Source organism: Boleophthalmus pectinirostris, unplaced genomic scaffold (genome assembly GCF_026225935.1).
Source record: "Boleophthalmus pectinirostris isolate CB_2022bp ecotype Guang Dong unplaced genomic scaffold, ASM2622593v1 HiC_scaffold_2, whole genome shotgun sequence".
Lineage (NCBI taxonomy): Eukaryota > Metazoa > Chordata > Actinopteri > Gobiiformes > Gobiidae > Boleophthalmus > Boleophthalmus pectinirostris.
The window spans coordinates 2,089,119-2,109,193 of NW_026571152.1; the positions used below are offsets into that span (position 1 = coordinate 2,089,119).

The 20,075-nt window shown below is 40.8% G+C and overlaps 1 protein-coding gene across 1 annotated transcript; it reads left to right on the forward strand.

Annotated features, from left to right (window-relative positions):
- Window positions 1–13,406: 13,406 nt before the first annotated feature.
- fem1b (fem-1 homolog b) lies at window positions 13,407–18,612 on the forward strand. The gene is made up of 2 exons (XM_020923926.2): window positions 13,407–14,165; window positions 16,429–18,612. The coding sequence occupies exons 1-2, from the start codon at window positions 13,918–13,920 to the stop codon at window positions 18,062–18,064; spliced, it is 1,884 nt and encodes a 627-aa protein (XP_020779585.1). The 5' UTR covers window positions 13,407–13,917; the 3' UTR covers window positions 18,065–18,612.
- The last annotated feature ends 1,463 nt before the right edge of the window (window positions 18,613–20,075 follow it).

The window sequence follows — 20,075 nt, forward strand, 5'->3', positions numbered from 1 at the left end:
TCCGCTCTATGCTGTAGACCTGCTTTGTGCCAACACTGGAACACAAATTTAGACTGGTTTTTGCTTCACGTTTGGTCTTGCTCTTCTAATCAGCGCACTGTGGGAGGGGCTTGTGTTCGCTGTACGCAGGAAGGAGCGAGAGCGTGAAAAGGCGAGGGGCGGCGTGCTGACGTGAGGCAGATGGACAGGTAGGATGTTTAGGAAGTTGAACCTGCCCTGTGATGCATGCTGGTACACGAGGGCACACGCTGTTGCAGACGAGCCGTGCATAGGGAGCGTGTGTGTTTGTGATGTGCCGTAGAGTCTCCGCGGGTTTCAAATGAGCGCACAGGCTGCACTGAGACGCCCCACACGCTCCTGCACCCGCTACAAGTTTATTACCAACAGCAGCGGCCGGAATGAAATATGATCACACTTGTTGAGTGTCAGACCTTCAGTGAGACACAAGACCGAGTCCAAACGCGAGTCTGAGACGAGACACGGAGATCTACCCACACGACCTTGGCAATCGACTGGTAGATCAGGATCGACGTATTGGGCACCCCTGTTCTAGTGTATTCTGATTCCTGATCTAGTCACTGGAGAGAAATTAAATTGAGTAGAGGGGTGGTGCCAGTCTGACTATCTACACAATGTTATCAGCAGTTTTCAGAGGAGCCTGGAATGTTACACAGCATGACATGGAACTTGAATTGATCTATCTTCAAGAAAACACAAAGGTGATAATGGAAATAAACAAAAAACAAAACAAAACTGAGAGTAATATTGAGGGCCATTGTAATATATATGGAATTACAAGTCTCTTTGCTTAAATTCATTATGGTGCAGTGTGACCTCAAAAGAACTGAAGGAACTACATAGACCATGATCCTTTGCTCCGTTTCAGTGCAGACTACATGAAGAATTTACTGCTATTAAACACAGACTTAGTCCAGTGAGGTTCATTTGGTCTTCGGATATTTTATGTTATTAGGTTCTTTTTTCAGACCAAGAGTTTTGTTTTGTTTTGTTTCATACCTGACAGTTTCGACTGCTCACTAGCTCATAGATCCAATCTCGAGGAAATGGTATCTTGTCCCACCCCGGTATCTGGTGAACATTCCGCCATACATGTACATGTAGAACACCCCCAGCATGAATTTGAATTTATTTATTTGAATTTATTTATTTGAATTTATTTATTTCGAGGATAAGCCCCTTGAGATGTCTCGCCATCTCGTTTTCGAGGGGGTCTTCATAAATACAACAACAAAAGACAGATACAGTAGACAGACAGTAGGATACATACATTTAAAAAAAGCATCAAAACAACAAAATCAACACAACCACAAACACACACTCACACACACACTCACACACACTCACACACACACTCACGCACACTCACACACACTCACGCACACTTGACTGTTTGACATATAATAAAACAAGTTTGAGAGACAAAACAAACCAAACAAACAGAGTTCAAAGATAATCACAACAAGATGAACAACAAAAATTCAACAAAATGATCAAAAACAATGACATGAGTTCTGTAAATATTGACCCAGAGCTTTTTTAAATGAAGTGACAGAAGTGGATGCACGAATTGAAGATGGAAGATTTTTCCAATCAGAAGGAGCTTCATATTTAAATGAGTGTTTTCCTATTTGTTTTTTTGACTCTTGGGACAAAAAATATCTGATCAGCGTGATGTAAACTGTAAGAGGATCTGAATGGAATTAAATACAGTTTGAGATCTTCAGGAAAACTCAGATGAAGCATTTAAAGAGAAATAATAAGCAGTGAAGTTGACGTCGGGAGGACAGAGTGAGCAGGACAGTTGGTGATACATCGTACAGTGGTGAGTTCTGAAGGGACAACGGAGAATGAACCGATCACTACCAAATACAAACCGGGACAATGACAGAGAGAAAATGCCTTGCCAAATAACACAAAATACTTTATAGAACTATTACGAATTTCGCCTTTAACCCCTTTAATATTGACACATTTGCCTCGGTTTAGTCTTGGTCATTCTTGTGTTTCAGCTTCCATTTGAGCTCTTTTACAATATAATATTTAGTACTTTTAAATTGATCATCACTGTGGCAAAGGTCGTCCATTTTCCTCATTGTGAACAACATGACTACAGCTTTCAATCAATGGAACTATTGTCCAGAAAGAACCAAAGACAAGCTGCTCTGATGTGTACGTTTCCATACTGGTTTTACATGAGCTGTTATAACTTCCACAGGGTCATCAGGTCTGGTTTAAATCAGTGCACAGACTACAGTATCATTATTATTATTATTATTATTATAGATGATAATTATGGAGATTAAAAGTACTCAGACGCCGTTGTACATGTGGTATGAGGTACTCTCGGGACATTTCTACTCTCTACACTGCAAAAGGGAACATCTACACAAGCTAAAATGACTTACATTTACATAAACTTAAGTATTTGAGATTCAACTTGACAAATAAAATGATCTACCAATGGAAGAAGTGTGTTTTTCTTACTTCAAGCTCCATTAGATTTAGTTTCTTATTTTAAAGGTGCATTGTGTAACTGTGACCTAAAGTACCTTTTTAATAAATAAAAATTAGAATATCATAAAATACCCATGGCCACAGATAAGTTTGTAAATAAAGGACAGAGATGTGACTTTAATTAAAAGATGTAATTTAAATGTATTAAAAGGCTAAAGGAGCAAGTCAAAAATTAAAATGATTTATTCTATAAAAATCAGGCGGTGGTTCAAACACTAAAAAATGTCAATATTTATTAACAGACGTTAAAAGAAGAATAAAACCTTGCAGTCCATGGGTGGAGGAAACAAGTCCTGTAACAGAAATAAATGTTAAAATTCATCCAAATAATAACTTATTAGGGGCAGAGGAAAGTGCTACGACGACATCACAACAAAATAACTCAAAAACCCAAAGTACAAACTAAAAGGTACAAACTAAACCCCTCCCAAATACAACCTGGGAACTTAAACCAAACTAAAAAAGAAAGACAAGTGTTAAAAGGATTAAAACTAAGTTAAAAACCCAATTTTAAAAATAGGGATATCCTGATCACATTTTTTTTGCCCCCAAGTCCGAGTCCTTTGATTTTGAGTATCTGCCGATACCGAGTCCTGATCCAATATTTCTATAAAACATTATGAAATGAACTAAGAGCAAAGAATAAGATCCAGGATGTTTGGAGGATCAGATTGTATTGATTTCATGTAGAATTTGGGCTGAACTTGTGAAAAATCAAATGTCCAAAACTTCAATTTTATTCACTTTTCTAACCATGAACCATCATTGTTGAAAATCTTGACTTTTACCACAGTCTGGTCTTGGAATGTGTAACTTACTAAACTTTATGAACTGGACAAAACAGGAACCAAACCAGAACCAGATCAAACCTGAGACTCTGCACAATCTACACTTTGTATATTTGATATTATATGGAAGTCTGTACTTTACATTTGAAACATTTAGACTCGTCTATGATCCAAATAATACAAAATGAGACGACAGAAGCTCCACAGCCTCTCTCCCCCTGCACCACATCCACAAACCCACAGAGCAGCGCACTGCAACATCAGTCCCACTGCTCAATACACGCTACATGCTGCTGGACGAACCCTCACCGCCAATAGCGCCAACTCCGCTGTGCAACATGCAAACAAACAGCACCATGCAATGACGCCATTGGCCGCGCAGGTGTGAACACGGGTCACAGAACCACAGGTAACAACGCCAGAGCACGGCACGGCCCAAAAGTCCCAGTGTAAGTGCCTCTCTAGTACAGCAGGCGGTGGGCAGACAGTAGCGCTGACTGGAGGTCCCTGAGCAAAAAACAAAACAAAACAAAAACAAAAAAACTGTTGTGTTCTGTGTGTTCTGTGTGTCCTGTGTGTTATATACATATATTATTAATCCGATACCTGATTGGAACATAACGGCCAAGTCCGGATCGAGTCCACAGTCAGGTGATCGGCATTGATTTCCAATCACGTGATCAGATCAGGACAACCAAAGTTAAAACAACACCTATCCTATCTTAAAATCTCGAATACAGAGGGGAAAAGATCTGCCACCCGTTACTTTAGCTCTAAAAATGAACACATTCAAACCTAAAATCTAAAATATTTAAAATGAAGAAGAGCATTAAAATCTCACCTGACACCACTAGCAGAGGTCGGGACTGAGGCTTTTCTGCGGGCACAGGAAGTTGGCGTCAGGTGAGGTAAGGTAAGAGCGCCACCTGCTGTCCACCACGTAATTTCTCTCATGGAAGGTCCGTCAGACGCTTTTCTCCATGGACATGTTATTGCTTTATCTGGAATGTTTCATAGTGTGGCATTAAACATTTCTATTTTCATGGAGACCAAACCAGTCCAAGTTTTTATTTTATTTTATTTTTTTATTTAATAGGGACAGTGCATATTAATGAACATCTACATGCTCATTTCCACCTGTCGTCCCTCATCAGGTAACACCACAAATTTAACAGAAAAAACAAAAAACAAAAACAAGTGACAGTTATAAACTAAAAGTGTCCACAAGTTTGGTTTTCCTTTAGTCACTGTTTCAGTAGGATTTGAAAGTGGCAAGAGTTGGAGTTTCTCTTATTGATAGTGGCAGACTGTTCCAAAATAGTTGACTAGTTCCAATTCCACTGATGTTCTTTACTTTAATAAAATCCTGTAACGGAGGAGGGCAAGTCCATACAAAACTTTATAGATAAAACATCCATATTTAAAACCAATAAAATTAAGCAGATTGTACTTATCTAAAATAGTGCAGTGGTGAAATGAGAATGGTTTCTTGTCCAATATTTTGATGGCTTTTTAAAAAGTGATTCAGTGGGTTTGAGTTTTGTGCCAGCAGCGAGTGACCGTGTGGTTCTGCAACACTCTATATGAGACAGAATCATGAAGTGTAAAAACATTTGTGCTGCATATAGAGTCATAAAAGATCTCACTTGTCTAAAATTCACTAAGTTAAAATGAACAGTTTTTGTGAGACGCTTAATGTGTTTTTTAAATGTCAATGTCGGGTCCAGCGTCAGTCCCAGGGATTTAAACTCTTTGACGAGGCTGAGTTCCACCCCGTCCAGAAAGACATTGGACACTGTAGATCAATTGTTTTTTTACTGAATATCATACAGACAGTTTTCTTTGTCTTGAGTTGCAGCACGAGTTCTTGACCCACTTTGGGACATGAGTCATGGCTGATGTGAACTTTGGCCTGTGTAAAAATCACACTGTCATCAGTATACAGCTGGACATCGACATCTGGACACATTTTTAGGAAGTTACAGGTCAGATCTGTGGAGAGTTGACCCCGCTCACAGTCAGAATGTCTGTTTTTCTAAGTAAGTTTGAGCTCTAAACCCACCTGTAATTGAATAAATGTAAAGTAGAACTGTTTAATGTCACAATGTGGAACATTCCAGGCAGAGAAATAGCATCTCCATAGAAACAAGCAGGTGAAGGACTTCCAACCAAAACATTACATAGTGAACCTATAAATGTAAAAAGTTGTAGTTTTGTTTTGTTTTTTGCAAGATGGGCCTGGTCACGCAGAAGTAAACAGCAAGGCCAAAAATTCAAGTTAATGCATCTGATATAAAAATGTATTGAACAGATACATATGTACTCTAGTTTATGAAACTGTTGACCTTTTTGCTGTACCATTTTTGGTTCTAAAGTTCCATATGTTTTAAACAGACCATGTATGAAACATGGAACAAAAATTATTTCCCAAATTTCAAAGACCTGCAAATCATGTCAATAAATAGATGTATTTCATCATATCTTGTGTTATTCCATCTTTGAACTGTTGATGAAGGTACATGATTTAAAAAATTATATATATATATATATATATATATATATATATATATATATATATATATATATATATGTATATATATATATATATATATATATATTTAAAATGATAAAAATGTTCTTGGAAAGACTGACATATTTTATAGAAATAGTTTCCTTTCATTTTGAAGTAATATTAAAGTATTCGGAAGAAAAAAGTTGACAAATTATGCAAAATCCTGCACCTTCTACTTGTTTGTACAATTTTCCCTCCGTTACTTTTCCCTCCGTTACCATGACCTTTCTTAATAAAAAATCTCATGAGTCAAAAAGTAAGAGGTTTTTCAACCTAATCTTGTACCATATGGTAGAAAACTATATGAAGCAAATATTCAAACCAGTTTGTTAAGGATATGGAAGTGAGAACCAAGAGTTATCACTGTTTGGATTTATTGCTCAAAAAGTGCTGCATATTTCATTCCCTCCGTTACTGACATGAGTTTTTTTATTTTTTGTCAACAACTTGAAAGAATATGACAGGTTTAACTTGACCCTGTTGGAGTGTAACTCTTTCCTACATTCTGATACTTTACTTATTTCAATAGTCCCTCTAGTTTCTGAATAAGAGACATTTGAATGTCAAAAATCTGCCCCTGTTTCCCTCCGTTACCACTTGACCAGACCCATATGTAGTTTCATATTTTAAGAAAAAAACATTTTGTCATGTGAAATTTACTCAAATCAAGATAAAATGTTCTTAATTCAAGTCATGTCAAAGTGTCTATATTTTTATTTTTGCAGTGAAATTTTACCTAAAACTACAGTAAAAGATATTCTTGGAAAGTTGTCAGACTGCAGACAGCCGGGGGGGACTTTCTGAACTTTTCCCCACTTTTTATTTCAATATTTGGCTTTGAGCAGAGTCTGTGTTTATTCAGTCTGCTCTTACTCAAAATACGATGCTTTGGGCAGAGGTCCAGTCCCTGACGATTGTCTCAGTAATTATACTTTAGGTGCAGAGAAAAATGTCATTCATCTTATTAATCGTGGTTCAGGTTTGGAGAGCTGGGGGCTTGGGTCAGAACTCTGTCGGTCAGGTGAGGTGGGCTCTGGTCAGTGCTCAGTTCATATTGTGTTCAGAAGAGTTACAGCAGAATCAGATGGTTATCGGTTCAATTTGGACATTTCATACTGGCATTGTCGTTAACAGTGTTGGGGTTTTTCTCTCTATAATTCCACTCATTGCCGGACACTAAACCAGGTCCAAACCAGGTCTAAACCAGGTCTAAATCAGGTCTAAATCAGGTCCAAACCAGATCTAAACCAGGACTAAAACCAGGTCTAAACTATGTCTCAAACGGGGTTTAACAGGACTAAATCCTGCTGTGTGGACGTGTCTCCTCGTCTTCTATCAATAATATTTTTAATTTGGTTCAGTAAAGTCTGGGCTTTTTATTTTCTTTTATCAGACAAAACTTCTTATGTTATGATTTCCTCGTCTTTGCTTCTCTACAGCAAATCAAGTAATCCAAAGTATTCAGATTACATTACTCACTTTAAGTAATTTAATGGATTACGTTACAAACTACATTTTGGGGTATGTAATCTGTAATCTGTAGGGGAATACATTTTAAAAGTCACCTTCCCAACACTGGTCATTAATATAGTGTCCTTGAGCAAGACATTTCACTAAACGTGCCTCCAGTGTCCTTAAAGTTTACACCTAAGATTCCCAAAGTCTGCAGCATCATGGCTCTTCTTCTTGATCCGAAGTTCTCTGGGCCACAAATTTGCACTCTATTCAGGAAAATACGTTAAAGATGCATAATGTTACTTTTAGATTGGGGTCCGTCACCTGCTTGTTTCCATGGAGATGTCACTGCTCTGCCTGGAATGTTCCACAGTGTGACATTAAACAGTTCTACCTTACATTTATTCAATGACAGCTGGTTTTATAGCTCAAAAACACCTAGAAAAACTAACTTTTCTGGTTTTGCAGTGATATTTACCAGCCTCTGCATGTTTACCAAACCAAACGCACATCGTGACAAACACAGATGCATTTGTGCACTTTTGTTAGACAAACTTCAGTCAAATGTGGCAGTAGGTCTGTTCTGTAGATCCGCTCTATGCTGTAGACCTGCTTTGTGCCAACACTGGAACACAAATTTAGACTGGTTTTTGCTTCACGTTTGGTCTTGTTCTTCTAATCAGCCGCACTGTGGGAGGGGCTTGTGTTGGCTGTACGCAGGAAGGAGTGAGAGCGTGAAAAGGCGAGGGGCGGCGTGCTGACGTGAGGCAGATGGACAGGTAGGATGTTTAGGAAGTTGAACCTGCCCTGTGATGCAGACTGGTACACGAGGGCACACGCTGTTTATGCAGACGAGTCGTGCATAGGGAGCGTGTGTGTTTGTGATGTGCCGTAGAGTCTCCGCGGGTTTCAAATGAGCGCACAGGCTGCACTGAGACGCCCCACACGCTCCTGCACCCGCTACAAGTTTATTACCAACAGCAGCGGCCGTAATGAAATATGATCACACTTGTTGAGTGTCAGACCTCGAGTGAGAGACAAGACCGAGTCCAAACGCAATCGAGTCCGAGACGAGACATGGAGATCTACCCACACGACCTTGGCGATCGACTGGTAGATCAGGATCGACGTATTGAGCACCACTGGTCTAGTGTAACCTGATTCCTGATCTAGTCTCTGAAGAGAAATTAAATTGAGTGGAGGCACTAGGTGGTGCCAGCGTTTCTAGCAATTCAGAGCAATTTTCTGAGTATTTAAATAGAATTTCAAAGACATAAAAATTAAAAGAATGCATGCAAAAGTTTAAAGGTGCACTGTGCAACTTTCCTAGTGGAGGGTCCTCAACCTACCTCACCATGGAGACATTATTGCTTTTAGCAGAATGTTCAGTGGATTTACTTTAAACATACCAGGCCATTGTTTTTAATCACTGTAAAACACTTTGGTCACATTTTTATATGAAAACTATATAAACTATATAAACTCTTCTGCTGCTCAGAATTCCTTCTGTGAATAGAAGCGACTCTCCACAGATCTGAACTGTCAAGGTAATGCTGTAACTGCTTTTCTCTCTTGTGATAAATAGGTGTTAAATACTATGGAACATTCTAGGCAAAGCAATAACATGTCCATGGAAACAAGCAGGTGACGAACACTCCAGTAGAAATGTTACACAGTGCACCTTTAAGAATGAAGAGAGGAGTTGTATAAAGTATGTGTAAAACTAACCTAAAGTCAGTTATGCTTTAGGCCATGACAGACCTTTTCCACTCACATGAACAAGTGAAGAAACTTAACAAGATGAAGTTTGTACATTTTTCATGAAGCAGGCTCTGAGCGGGGAGCTGCGTACTCTCCCACACTTCACAGAGATGATATCTGAGGCAAATGTTCAACTAAACGACATTATTAAACACTGATTTAACAGTTGACCAATGAATGAATGAATGAATAATGGCCTTTATTTGTCTGTTTCTTTGCATGCACATACGAAGGATCGAAACTGGACCTGTCCCCCATCCGTACATTACAAACATATGTCAAATGTGAGAAGAGACCCTGTTTTTATTTTTCATTTATTTATCATTTTTTTAGGATTCTTTTTTCCATTTTATACTCATTTTTATTCTCATTTTAAATGTTGTGCTTCACTGAATAAACTTTTACTGACTGCATATCCGCCTATTTTTTTCCAGTTTGGTAGAACTAAAGAATCTGACACATACAACACAATACATGGAGAGGACTACATGGACTGGACCGGGACACAGGGAGCAGATAGGAATAAACATTAAATAGGAAAAAAAAGAGAACAGCCCCAGACCATGCTCCTCTGGTGCATAGTATGGGGGAGTGCACAAAAAGCAGCACCCCCGCACATCAGCACAGTCAAAACACAGTACAAACATTTGACAGGACTAGCAGCAGGGTGGGGGAGGGGAGTGGAGTTAACCCAACGTAGGGAGCAGTCATCTGGGCCCACAGCCATTGGACGCTGGATACAACAGACCCTCCCACCAGGCCGGGGGTGCGAAGCCGGTGTCTTATGGACTAAAACCCAAAAGTAGAACCATGTTGAGAAAACTAAGGAGATATTTTCAGTCATCTTTGTTCTCGTGGAAGAGGGAGGTTTTGTCATAGTTTGTGAATGAAGGTACAGTATAACGCAACAGCCTTACATGCAGAATTCTCCAACACTTTACCTCTGGTCTGATCACCAGTGAAGAGTTCAGATGGATGTGATTGACAGGTGGATTAGCCAATCAGAGATACATATAGTCTGTCTGTATCAAAACAAATATGGCTGCTTACAAAGAAAAAAGAAAGAAAAAAAATGATACAGGGGTCTGAAGATAATTTCTGCAGAATAAATGTGTGTAGAACTAAACCCTGTTCATCTGAGGTGGCAGAAATTGTATTCATAATGATGGGTGACCAATGAGCTCCTTTGTTTCACACTGGATGTGACTTTACACCCATCAGTGACATTTATGAGGAGCGTTGTAGAACACGGGCCTCCAGGATCATGGGGGACCCCTCGCACCGTCCCACCACCTGTTTGTTCCTCTGCCCTCTGGGAGGAGACTGAGGAGCATTAAAGCCAGAACATCTCGGATGAAGTTCAGCTTCTTTCCTGAGGCTGTCAGACTTTTGAACAGTGCACACACTAACTTCCTGCTTAGGCTGCCTCTCTATCCTGCCACGTTTTTTACTTGTACTTGTTCATTGGAACTGCTTAAATGTTGTTGTTTTGATGTATTTACGTTTTAATATTGCTTATTTACTATTGTTTTTATCTTTTTCTGGATCACTGGGCCTCGGGGAGCACATTTCGTTCTGTCATGTGTTTCTCACACATGCTTGAATGACAAATAAAGAACCTTGACCTTGACCTTGACCTTGATATTAACAAATGTGATTGGACGATCATGTTGAGTTCTTGCTTGAGACACAATGCAGGGAGAGGTGACCAGACTGATATCACTCTGTATAAATAATACAGAGAAATATCATTCAGGATTTGCCAGTATATGCAAAGGGATTTCTTATATGTAGCCTTTATGAATAAATGTAACTTTATCTAATGTGCAATTTGTGTTAGTTAAAATTCAATTCAATCTTTATTAAGAACACATGATATCTGGTTCATAGTATTAAAAAGACAATAGTAAGAATAAAAAGTTAAATACAGTGCATGTTATAATGTTTACAGACAAGAGCGCCAGTGTCTCCACAGCTCAGAGGAGAATCTGACAGAGCTCCTCACAGACACACTAGAGCTTCAATGATTTGATGACTCAGATTCACAGCTCTACATATAAATGAATAAATACAACACCTGATTATGACAGCACAGGGTCTCACAGCACAATTTACAAACATTTCAATGGTGCTACAAAACCTTGGCACTTTCAGTAATATTCTCAAAGAGTCGTTATACGCCACTGTCAAACTCTGCACTCTTTTTCTTATAGTTGCGCCAAAGATGTACAGTATACAAGGGTGAGCAAAAACATTTAAAAAGTGCAATTTTGACATCACTGGAGCACATGGAGATCTTGCGGACGAGCATATTGGCCTGGCCATAAAGCTCACACTGCTGCCTATACATGTCTCTATCATGTGAGAGGTCAGAGGTGACATCATGTCCAAGATATTTGACCTCATCTGTTGGAGTTGGAGGGCACTCCCGCACAAAGAGAAAACAGGAAAGGATAGCTTTTTGTCCTCTTTTGTTTTAACAATCATAACGTGACTTTTCAGAGTGTTGTACTTAATGTCATATTCAAAGCCAAACTGAGAACAGATATTTAAAGGCTTCTGCAGACCTGCACTGTAAGGGCACAGCAGGACTAGATCATCTGCATACATTAAATGGTTATACCGATAATCACCAGCAAAACATCCAGTTTTACATTCATTCAGCTGCACAGACAGATCATCAAGATAGATATTAAACAGAAAGTGAGACAGGATTCCACCCTGGCGAACTCCATTACTGACCCTAAAAGAGTCAGAAGTATATTCACCGCATTGCACCTGCATGGACTGACAGGTGCACCAGAAAATAAGTATTCTAATGAGGTACCCTGGAACACCTCGGTTAGTTAATTTGTTGAACAGTTTCCCATGATTAATCCAATCGAATGTTTTAGAAGCATCTAGAAAACACATGAATATAGTGGACCCCTGTGAATTATATTTATACAACATCTCCTTCAGTGCAAAGATACACGTGTCAGTGCCATGACCAAGCTTAAAGCCAAACTGATTACCCGTAGTGTACATCGATTACAGAATCGATGTAAAGTATCAAATATATTCCATCCATCCATTTTCGTCCGCTTATCCGGGGCCGGGTTGCGGGGGCAGCAGCCTAAGCAGGGACTCCCAGACTTCCTTCACCCCAGACACGTCCTCTAGCTCCGAGGCATTCCCAGGCCAGCCGAGAGACATAGTCCCTCCAGCGTGTCCTGGGTCTTCCCCGGGGCCTCCTCCCGGTGGGACATGCCCAGAAAACCTCCCGAGGGAGGCGCCCAGGAGGCATCCGGAACAGATGCCTGAGCCACCTCAACTGGCTCCTCTCGACGTGGAGGAGCAGCGGCTCTACTCCGAGCTCCTCCTGTGTGACTGAGCTCCTCACCCTATCTCTAAGGGAGCGCCCAGCCACCCTGCGGAGGAAACTCATTTCGAGCACTTGTATCAAATATATTTTAAATATATAACTGTATTATTATTAGTAGTAGTAGTGGTAGTGGTAGTAGCAGTAGTAGTAGTAGTAGTAGTAGCAGTAGTAGTAGTAGTAGTAGTGGTAGTGGTAGTAGTAGTTGTAGTAGTAGTAGTAGTAGTAGTGGTGGTAGTAATAGTAGTAGTAGTAGTGGTAGTGGTAGTACTAGTAGTAGTAGTAGTAGTGATAGTAATGGTAGTAGTAGTAGTGTAGTGGTAGTAGTAGTGGTAGTAGTAGTGGTATTAGTAGTGGTATTAGTAGTAGTAGTAGTAGTAGTAGTAGTAGTAGTAGTAGTATGGTAGTAGTAGTAGTTGTAGTAGTAGTAGTAGTAGTAGTAGTAGTAGTAGTAGTAGTAGTAGTAGTAGTAGTAGTAGTAGTAGTAGTAGTAGTAGTAGTAGTAGTAGTAGTAGTAGTAGTAGTAGTAGTAGTAGTAGTAGTAGTAGTAGTAGTAGTAGTAGTAGTAGTAGTAGTAGTAGTAGTAGTAGTAGTAGTAGTAGTAGTAGTAGCAGTAGCAGTAGTAGTAGTAGTAGTAGTAGCAGTAGTAGTAGTAGTAGTAGTAGTAGTAGTAGTAGTAGTAGTAGTAGTAGTAGCAGTAATAGTACTTTTTTCTCTTTGTATTGTAATATTTGAGCTAATGTGTTAAATTTTTTGCCCCTTGTGGATCAGTAAAGTTTGACATGTTTTGGGAATGATATTCAAGTAACAATTCAATAAAAAGTATTTACAGTTCACACAGAATTCCTGTTTGTTTTGGTGACATTACGTACGTACGTACGTACGTCAGTTCTGTCCCCGCCCGCCTGAAGCTTATATTAAGGGGGACGGAACTACTCTCTGCTGCTGTTTGTTTCGGAGGGAGGTGTTCCTTCGTCGAACATCTACTTCCGGCAAGTCCCCAGTCGCCGCAAAGCAGTGAAAGTGTTGTTTTTTTTTTTTTAATCTTTACTTCTTTTTAAAGATTTGAACCTTTACTTCTTTTGATCTAGTAGTTTTAATACTCCGAGAAGCAACCTCCGGATTTTATTTAAGACCCGATCGGACGCTTTCGCCCTGTGGATTGATTTGTTTTTTCAATGTTTTGTAGTTATTAGCCTCCTGAGCTAACCCCGGGCTAGCTCCTCAGCTGACACCGAAACCGAGCGACTATTTCGGGAACATTCACCTGCACATCCCGCCCGATTAGCTGAAGTGTTGGAAGATCGCGGCTGTGACGGAGAGGCCGCCCTTCTCCGCATTTCCCATGTCTGTTTTGGTGCTGGTGTTGATGTTTTAATGGGAGGCTGGTCGCTGCGGGGTGGACATTGCTGGAGCGGTTTGAGAAAGAGAAAGCCGCGGCTCGGATGGAGTCTCTGGCCGGGTACGTGTACAAGGCAGCCAGCGAGGGCCGAGTGCTGACCCTGGCCGCGCTCCTGCTCAACCACTCGGAGGCAGAGACCAAGTACCTGCTCGGTTACGTGACCCAGCTGTCCGGCCAGAGGTCCACGCCGCTCATCATCGCTGCGAGGAACGGACACGAGAAAGTGGTTCGGCTGCTGCTCGATCATTACCGGGTGGACACCGAGCAGACCGGAACCGTGCGCTTTGACGGGTACGTTTAGGCACAAGAGTCTAGATTGAATTTAAAGACTTCATACTGCGCAATTGTCTGATGTTGTTATAATGTCGTTTCCTCATCACAAACAGACCTTAGGTTAGGTTAGATTAGGTTAGGTTGCTTTATTCGCACCCGTAGGTAAATTTGCTTTGCAGATTTGAGAGACAGGTTCCACATTTCACATTTCATTCATCCACAAAACACACATAAAATCACAATTACAAAATAAAGTGTTACAGTGCTCCAGTGCAGAATGGTTTGTTCCATAAACAACCAATTAAAATCATCCATCACGCTTGGCTAAAATCACAATAAATCTTAAATATGTTAAAAACACACAATCTTGGATAAATAGATTACATTTTATTCATAAGTACGATAGCGGCCGGAACGAAGCTCCTTTTAAAACGATTCGTTCTAGATCTTGGGACTAAAAGCCTCAGACCAGACGGAAGCAGCTGAAACTCTGAGTTTAGTGGATGTTGCACGTCTCTTAAAATCCTCTGGGACATCCTCTGTAAGTGTCTCGAGTACAGAGAGTCCAGGCGGCTCTGAGGATGAACAATCACCTACTCGCTCATTTAACCAACTGATTCAGGGAGTTCTTGTTTTTAGCAGAAATGCTCCAAACCACAAGACCAATGAAAACATTAAAACTGATTCCATAAATGTTTTATAAAACAGTGTCATCATGGTTCTGTCTACATGGTAAAAGGACAACTTTCTCAGACAGTGAAGGTGCTGGTGCCTCTTTTACACACACCAGAACAATTATCGTCAAAACGCAATCTTGAATCAATGAGTGTTCCAAGATATTTATATGACCTGAGTTGTGTTTTGTTTGATTCACACATGTTTAACACACAAACTCTGCACGTTTAGGCTGACTTCTTCTCTCAAAGTTGTCTGTTCTTTCTATTCCACTTTGCAATGACATGTGGTAATACAGAAAGTGCTTCACTATGTTTTTAAAGTCTATACACTTTCACAAGAAATAAAGGTACTAAATAACTAAAGGTAAAAGCAGCTGCTGACTATTGCTTCATGACATCTTAAGTTGGAACAGGGCATTTTGAGCTTTGGAGATGTAGACAGACTAATGATAAAGGATTATGCAAATGTGTAAACAATATGACATGATTTAAGGGTCACAAGATCCAGTGTTGTGTAATAAAGGATCTTTAATGTGGTTTTATACACACAAGATATTTTTTTTACTTGTTTTGTAGAGCCCTTCAACATCGGTGTAAAAGTCAATAACACTAAATACTAGCCCATAAATAGTTGTATAATTAGTGCAATATAAAGAGTTTATTGCAGACCATGTGTATTGTACATTGCCACAATCATTTAATTAAACAATACTATTACCAAGTTCAATTATTAACAAAGTATCGCTGTAAACAAATGTGCAGTATCGATAAACATGACCATGTCAGCCAGTTCAAAGGGAGTGAGTTTATCCCGGCCTAGATTTGACCTGCTTAATCAGACACTCCCTCCTGTTTTGTAGTTAAAGCGTGTGGTTTGGGCTGGACAGGTGAGGATTGAGATTACTTTTAAATACTTTTAAATACTTGTACAATGCTGCAGTTTGGTCACTCCATTAATAAAACCAGGTTTGGATTCTTGTTTTACCATGAACATGAAAATTGTCATGATGTTACAAAAACTTGCTTCATTACAAGTATGTTACTTCTCCAGCCTCTTCCATGTGCATGCAAACAATTCCATATTAAAGCAAAATTGTATCTTTAATTATTGCCATTTGTAATAGTAATAGTTATTTGTAATGAGTATTTTAAAGTAGCCTTTGTGGTTTTCATGTGATTGATACTTGTGTTTTTGTGATTACATCACTCCCTTCAAAAGTTTGACTGAATCACCTTCTCTCTCGGCCCCTCCCTCTCAGTGAGGTGGTTAAACCTGCTTTCTGTTCCTATGTCACAGCTCAGCCTCAGTGGAGCTGTGACATAAGAACTCCACTGTGAATTTGAACAGTGTTGCCTTACTTTTGTCAGAATTTAGACTCTCGGCAGTGTCTCTTCTCCACTCTTTGTCCCTGTATTATCAGGTTACAGTTTTTAAATTACTTTGAGATGCCTCATCTTTTTTTAGCGGTATTTACTTAATAATAGTGCAGTAGTATAAATGGATTGTATTTGCTCTGCTACATGTAAAAAGTCACACTGTTCTGTTTTATTGGTGGGTCAGTCCCGGTGCCTCCCTGTTGACCGTGTGCTTGTTGTGTGTGCAGGTATGTGATTGATGGAGCGACGGCCCTGTGGTGTGCGGCTGGAGCAGGACATTTCGAGGTGGTGCGTCTCTTGGTCGGACATCAGGCCAACGTGAACCACACCACCATCACTAACTCCACCCCCCTCAGAGCCGCCTGCTTCGACGGACGCCTCGACATCGTGCGCTACCTGGTGGAGCACAAGGCCGACATCAACATCACAAACAAATACAACAACACGTGTCTGATGATCGCCGCGTACAAGGGCCATACAGACGTGGTGCGCTTTTTGCTGGAGAGAGGAGCTGACCCGAATGCCAAGGCTCACTGCGGAGCTACGGCGCTGCACTTTGCTGCAGAGGCCGGGCATTTGGACATCGTGAAGGAGTTGGTGAGTCGGCAGGCAGCTATAGTGGAGAACGGACATGGCATGACCCCCCTGAAGGTGGCTGCAGAGAGCTGTAAGGCTGATGTGGTGGAGCTGTTGCTGGCTCATGCGGACTGTGACCCTGAGAGCAGGATCCAGGCTCTAGAGCTGCTCGGGGCGTCTTTCGCCAACGACCGAGAAAACTACGACATCCAGAAAACCTATCACTACCTCCATACCGCCATGACCGAGCGTTACAGAGACCCAGAGCGCCTCATCCTCAAAGAGAGGCTGCCCCCTGTGGAGGCGTACGGTCGACGCAGGGAGTGTGAGACTCTGGAGGAGCTGGAGAACATCCGTGTGGACCGGGACGCGCTGCACATGGAGGGTTTGATGATCCGAGAGAGGATCCTGGGCTCAGACAACATCGACGTGTCTCACCCGATCATCTACAGAGGCGCAGTGTACGCTGACAGCATGGAGTTTGACCACTGCATCAAACTGTGGCTGCATGCTCTGCGGCTGAGGCAGAGAGGGAACAGGAACACTCACAAGGACCTGCTGAGATTTGCTCAGGTCTTCTCTCAGATGGTGCATCTCCGGGAGCCTCTGAACGCCGTGTCTGTGGAGCAGGTGATGAGCTGCTCTGTGCTGGAGATCCAGCGCAGTGTCAGCAGAGTGGATTCTGCGTCTGAGGCCGAGCTGCCTCAGGCTTTGGACAACTACGAGTCCAACATCTTCACGTTCCTGTACCTGGCCTGTATCTCCACCAAGACCAACTGCAGTGAGGAGCAGCGTGCCCGCATGAACAAACACATCTATGACCTGATTCAGCTCGACCCGCGCTCTCGAGACGGCTCCACTCTGCTGCACCTGGCCATCAGCTCCTCCACCCCTGTGGACGACTTCCACACTAACGACGTGTGCAGCTTCCCCAACGCGCAGGTCACCAAACTGCTGCTGGACTGTGGCGCTGCCGTCAACGCAGTGGACCATGAAGGCAACACACCTCTGCATGTTATTGTGCAGTACAACCGGCCAATCAGTGACTTTCTGACTCTACATGCCATCATCATAAACCTGGTGGAGGCGGGTGCGCACACGGACATGGCCAATAAACAGAAGAAGACTCCTCTGGACAAGAGCACGACGGGAGTTTCAGAGATTTTGCTCAAGACTCAGATGAAGATGAGTCTAAAGTGTCTGGCTGCACGCGCCGTCAGACAGCACCACATCACCTACCGCAACCAGATCCCCAAAACCCTCGAGGAGTTTGTGGAGTTTCACTGAAGAGTGACTTTTTCTAACAGACCAATGGTGCTGCACAGCATTCATTAAGAATTAAGCATTTTAACCTTTTTATAAAAGAGAAATGTTCTTTTTATTCCAAGTATTAATTGGTGACGCTGTTGTTTTGCCTTAGCTCTGTGTCGCTGCCATCTGACTATAGAGAATAAATGTGCCTCATCAGTCCACTGTAACCAATCAGGTTTAGTTTAATCTTATTCTAATTATTTCAGCTCTGTTTTTATGATTGTAACACTCCTGATTCAGATCCAACTTGATGCAGGTTTATTTTTTAAATCAAAGGTAAAACTTGTCAAACTTAGGGCAGCCAGAGAGTTTATAGTTAATTTATTTTTATGAGATATAATCACTTTGTTTATCAAGAACTTTGCACACTTTCACTCTAGACCATGTGATCTGAATGGGCCAATCACAAGACTTTAAACAACAATATAAACGAATAATGCTTTTGGTGCCCTAATCTGTCTGTCCATTACATGCAAATGTGAAAGGCGCCCTCATGTATGTATTAAAATACAACTATGGAAGAACCTGGTGCAAACTGCTTTTTCTTCTTTATATTTGTAGCAATAATCTGGGCGAAAACATTGGCGTCAGTTTTAGTTGGTGAATGCTGCCTTCTGAAGAACTGACTTGATGTGACTTTTATTTTGTACAAATTTGAACATTGAGAGCAGACGGACCAGAGGCCTTCATTTACAATTGAACACATGATTGAAGAGGCTCCACTTTGAGCTGTGATTGAATCAGACTGATGTCAACTCGCATGACACAAGCACTGAGGACAACACAGGCTCATCTGCTCTCAGGGAAATGTGCTTAACAAAGGAATTTAAGTTTGATCAGAGCCTTACCTGAACTTTTACACTTACAAACTCTCAGAAAAGAATTGTTTTTCAGTCTTTCAAAACTAACAGATATGTTCTTGTGATATAAAAAGCTGCAGCTCTTGGCTTTAAAGCCCCACTCTGTAACTTTTTATTTAAAAAAAAACAATATTAAAATCATCTCTTTTTATTTTGGGGGAAAAAAAACATGGGGCTTGCATTTCCACAAACCTGACCTTGGCTATAATATAATATTTCAGAGTATTGTTAAAACAAAAACAAAAAATGTGCATCTTCATTGAGGAAGTTCCAAAGTGGTTTTAACTTCAACCATTTCTTCTAGAATGTTCCGTACTGTGCTTTTAAGACTTTAACAATTTTGATCCCATACTTCATTGAAAACCTTTTCGTTCAGTAGAAAAGTCAAACCTCATCTGAAGTGAGCATGACTGTTCTGGTTTTGGTCCTTTCAGTCTCTCTTCACACTCTGAACATAAATGGATCTATTATTCTGTTGAAGTTTAAAGTGCTGCTGTGTTTTTTATGAGGACACTTTGGTTTATAGTTTATCTCTGTTTTCTCGTCAAGCTTGAATTTATGTCACAACAATCACAAACAGGCCTCGAACTCAAGTGGATTAACTTATTCAGCAAACTCAGGAAGCAAAGACCAATATATTTATGGTAATGACGGCACATACACTGTAAAGACACACTGTGGAACTTTTCTAGTGGAGGCTGTAGTACCTGCCTGTCTCCCTGAAGATTCATGCTCAGATAAACATCCATTCTTTAAGGGCTTATATTGTGCTCTTCTCCACACTCTGTTCCACCTTGTGATGTCATGTGGTAATACAGGAAGTGCTCCACTGTGTTTTTGAACTCTATAAAGCTTCACTAGAATCATTTGGATGATTTCAGCCCTGGAACTGTCTCTCTCTACTGAAATAAAGGAGGTGTTCATTTGAAAACTACCACTTCATGACATCACAAGGTAGAACAGAGTATTTTGAGCTTTGGGCATGCAGAGAGACTAATATAAAGGGTTATTCAAACATGTGTGAATGAAGGGGGAAATTGAGGGGGTAACAACATGACTTAAAGGTCACAAGAATCCATTTTGCATAATGTTGGACCTTTAACAAATAAGTCGATTCTTTGGTTCAG

Coding starts and splice junctions, on each gene's coding strand:
- fem1b (XM_020923926.2), top strand. CDS start 13,918: ATGGAGTCTCTGGCCGGGTACGTGTACAAGGCAGCCAGCGAGGGCCGA. Junction 14,166..16,428: donor GGAACCGTGCGCTTTGACGG/GTACGTTTAGGC, acceptor TTGTGTGTGCAG/GTATGTGATTGATGGAGCGA.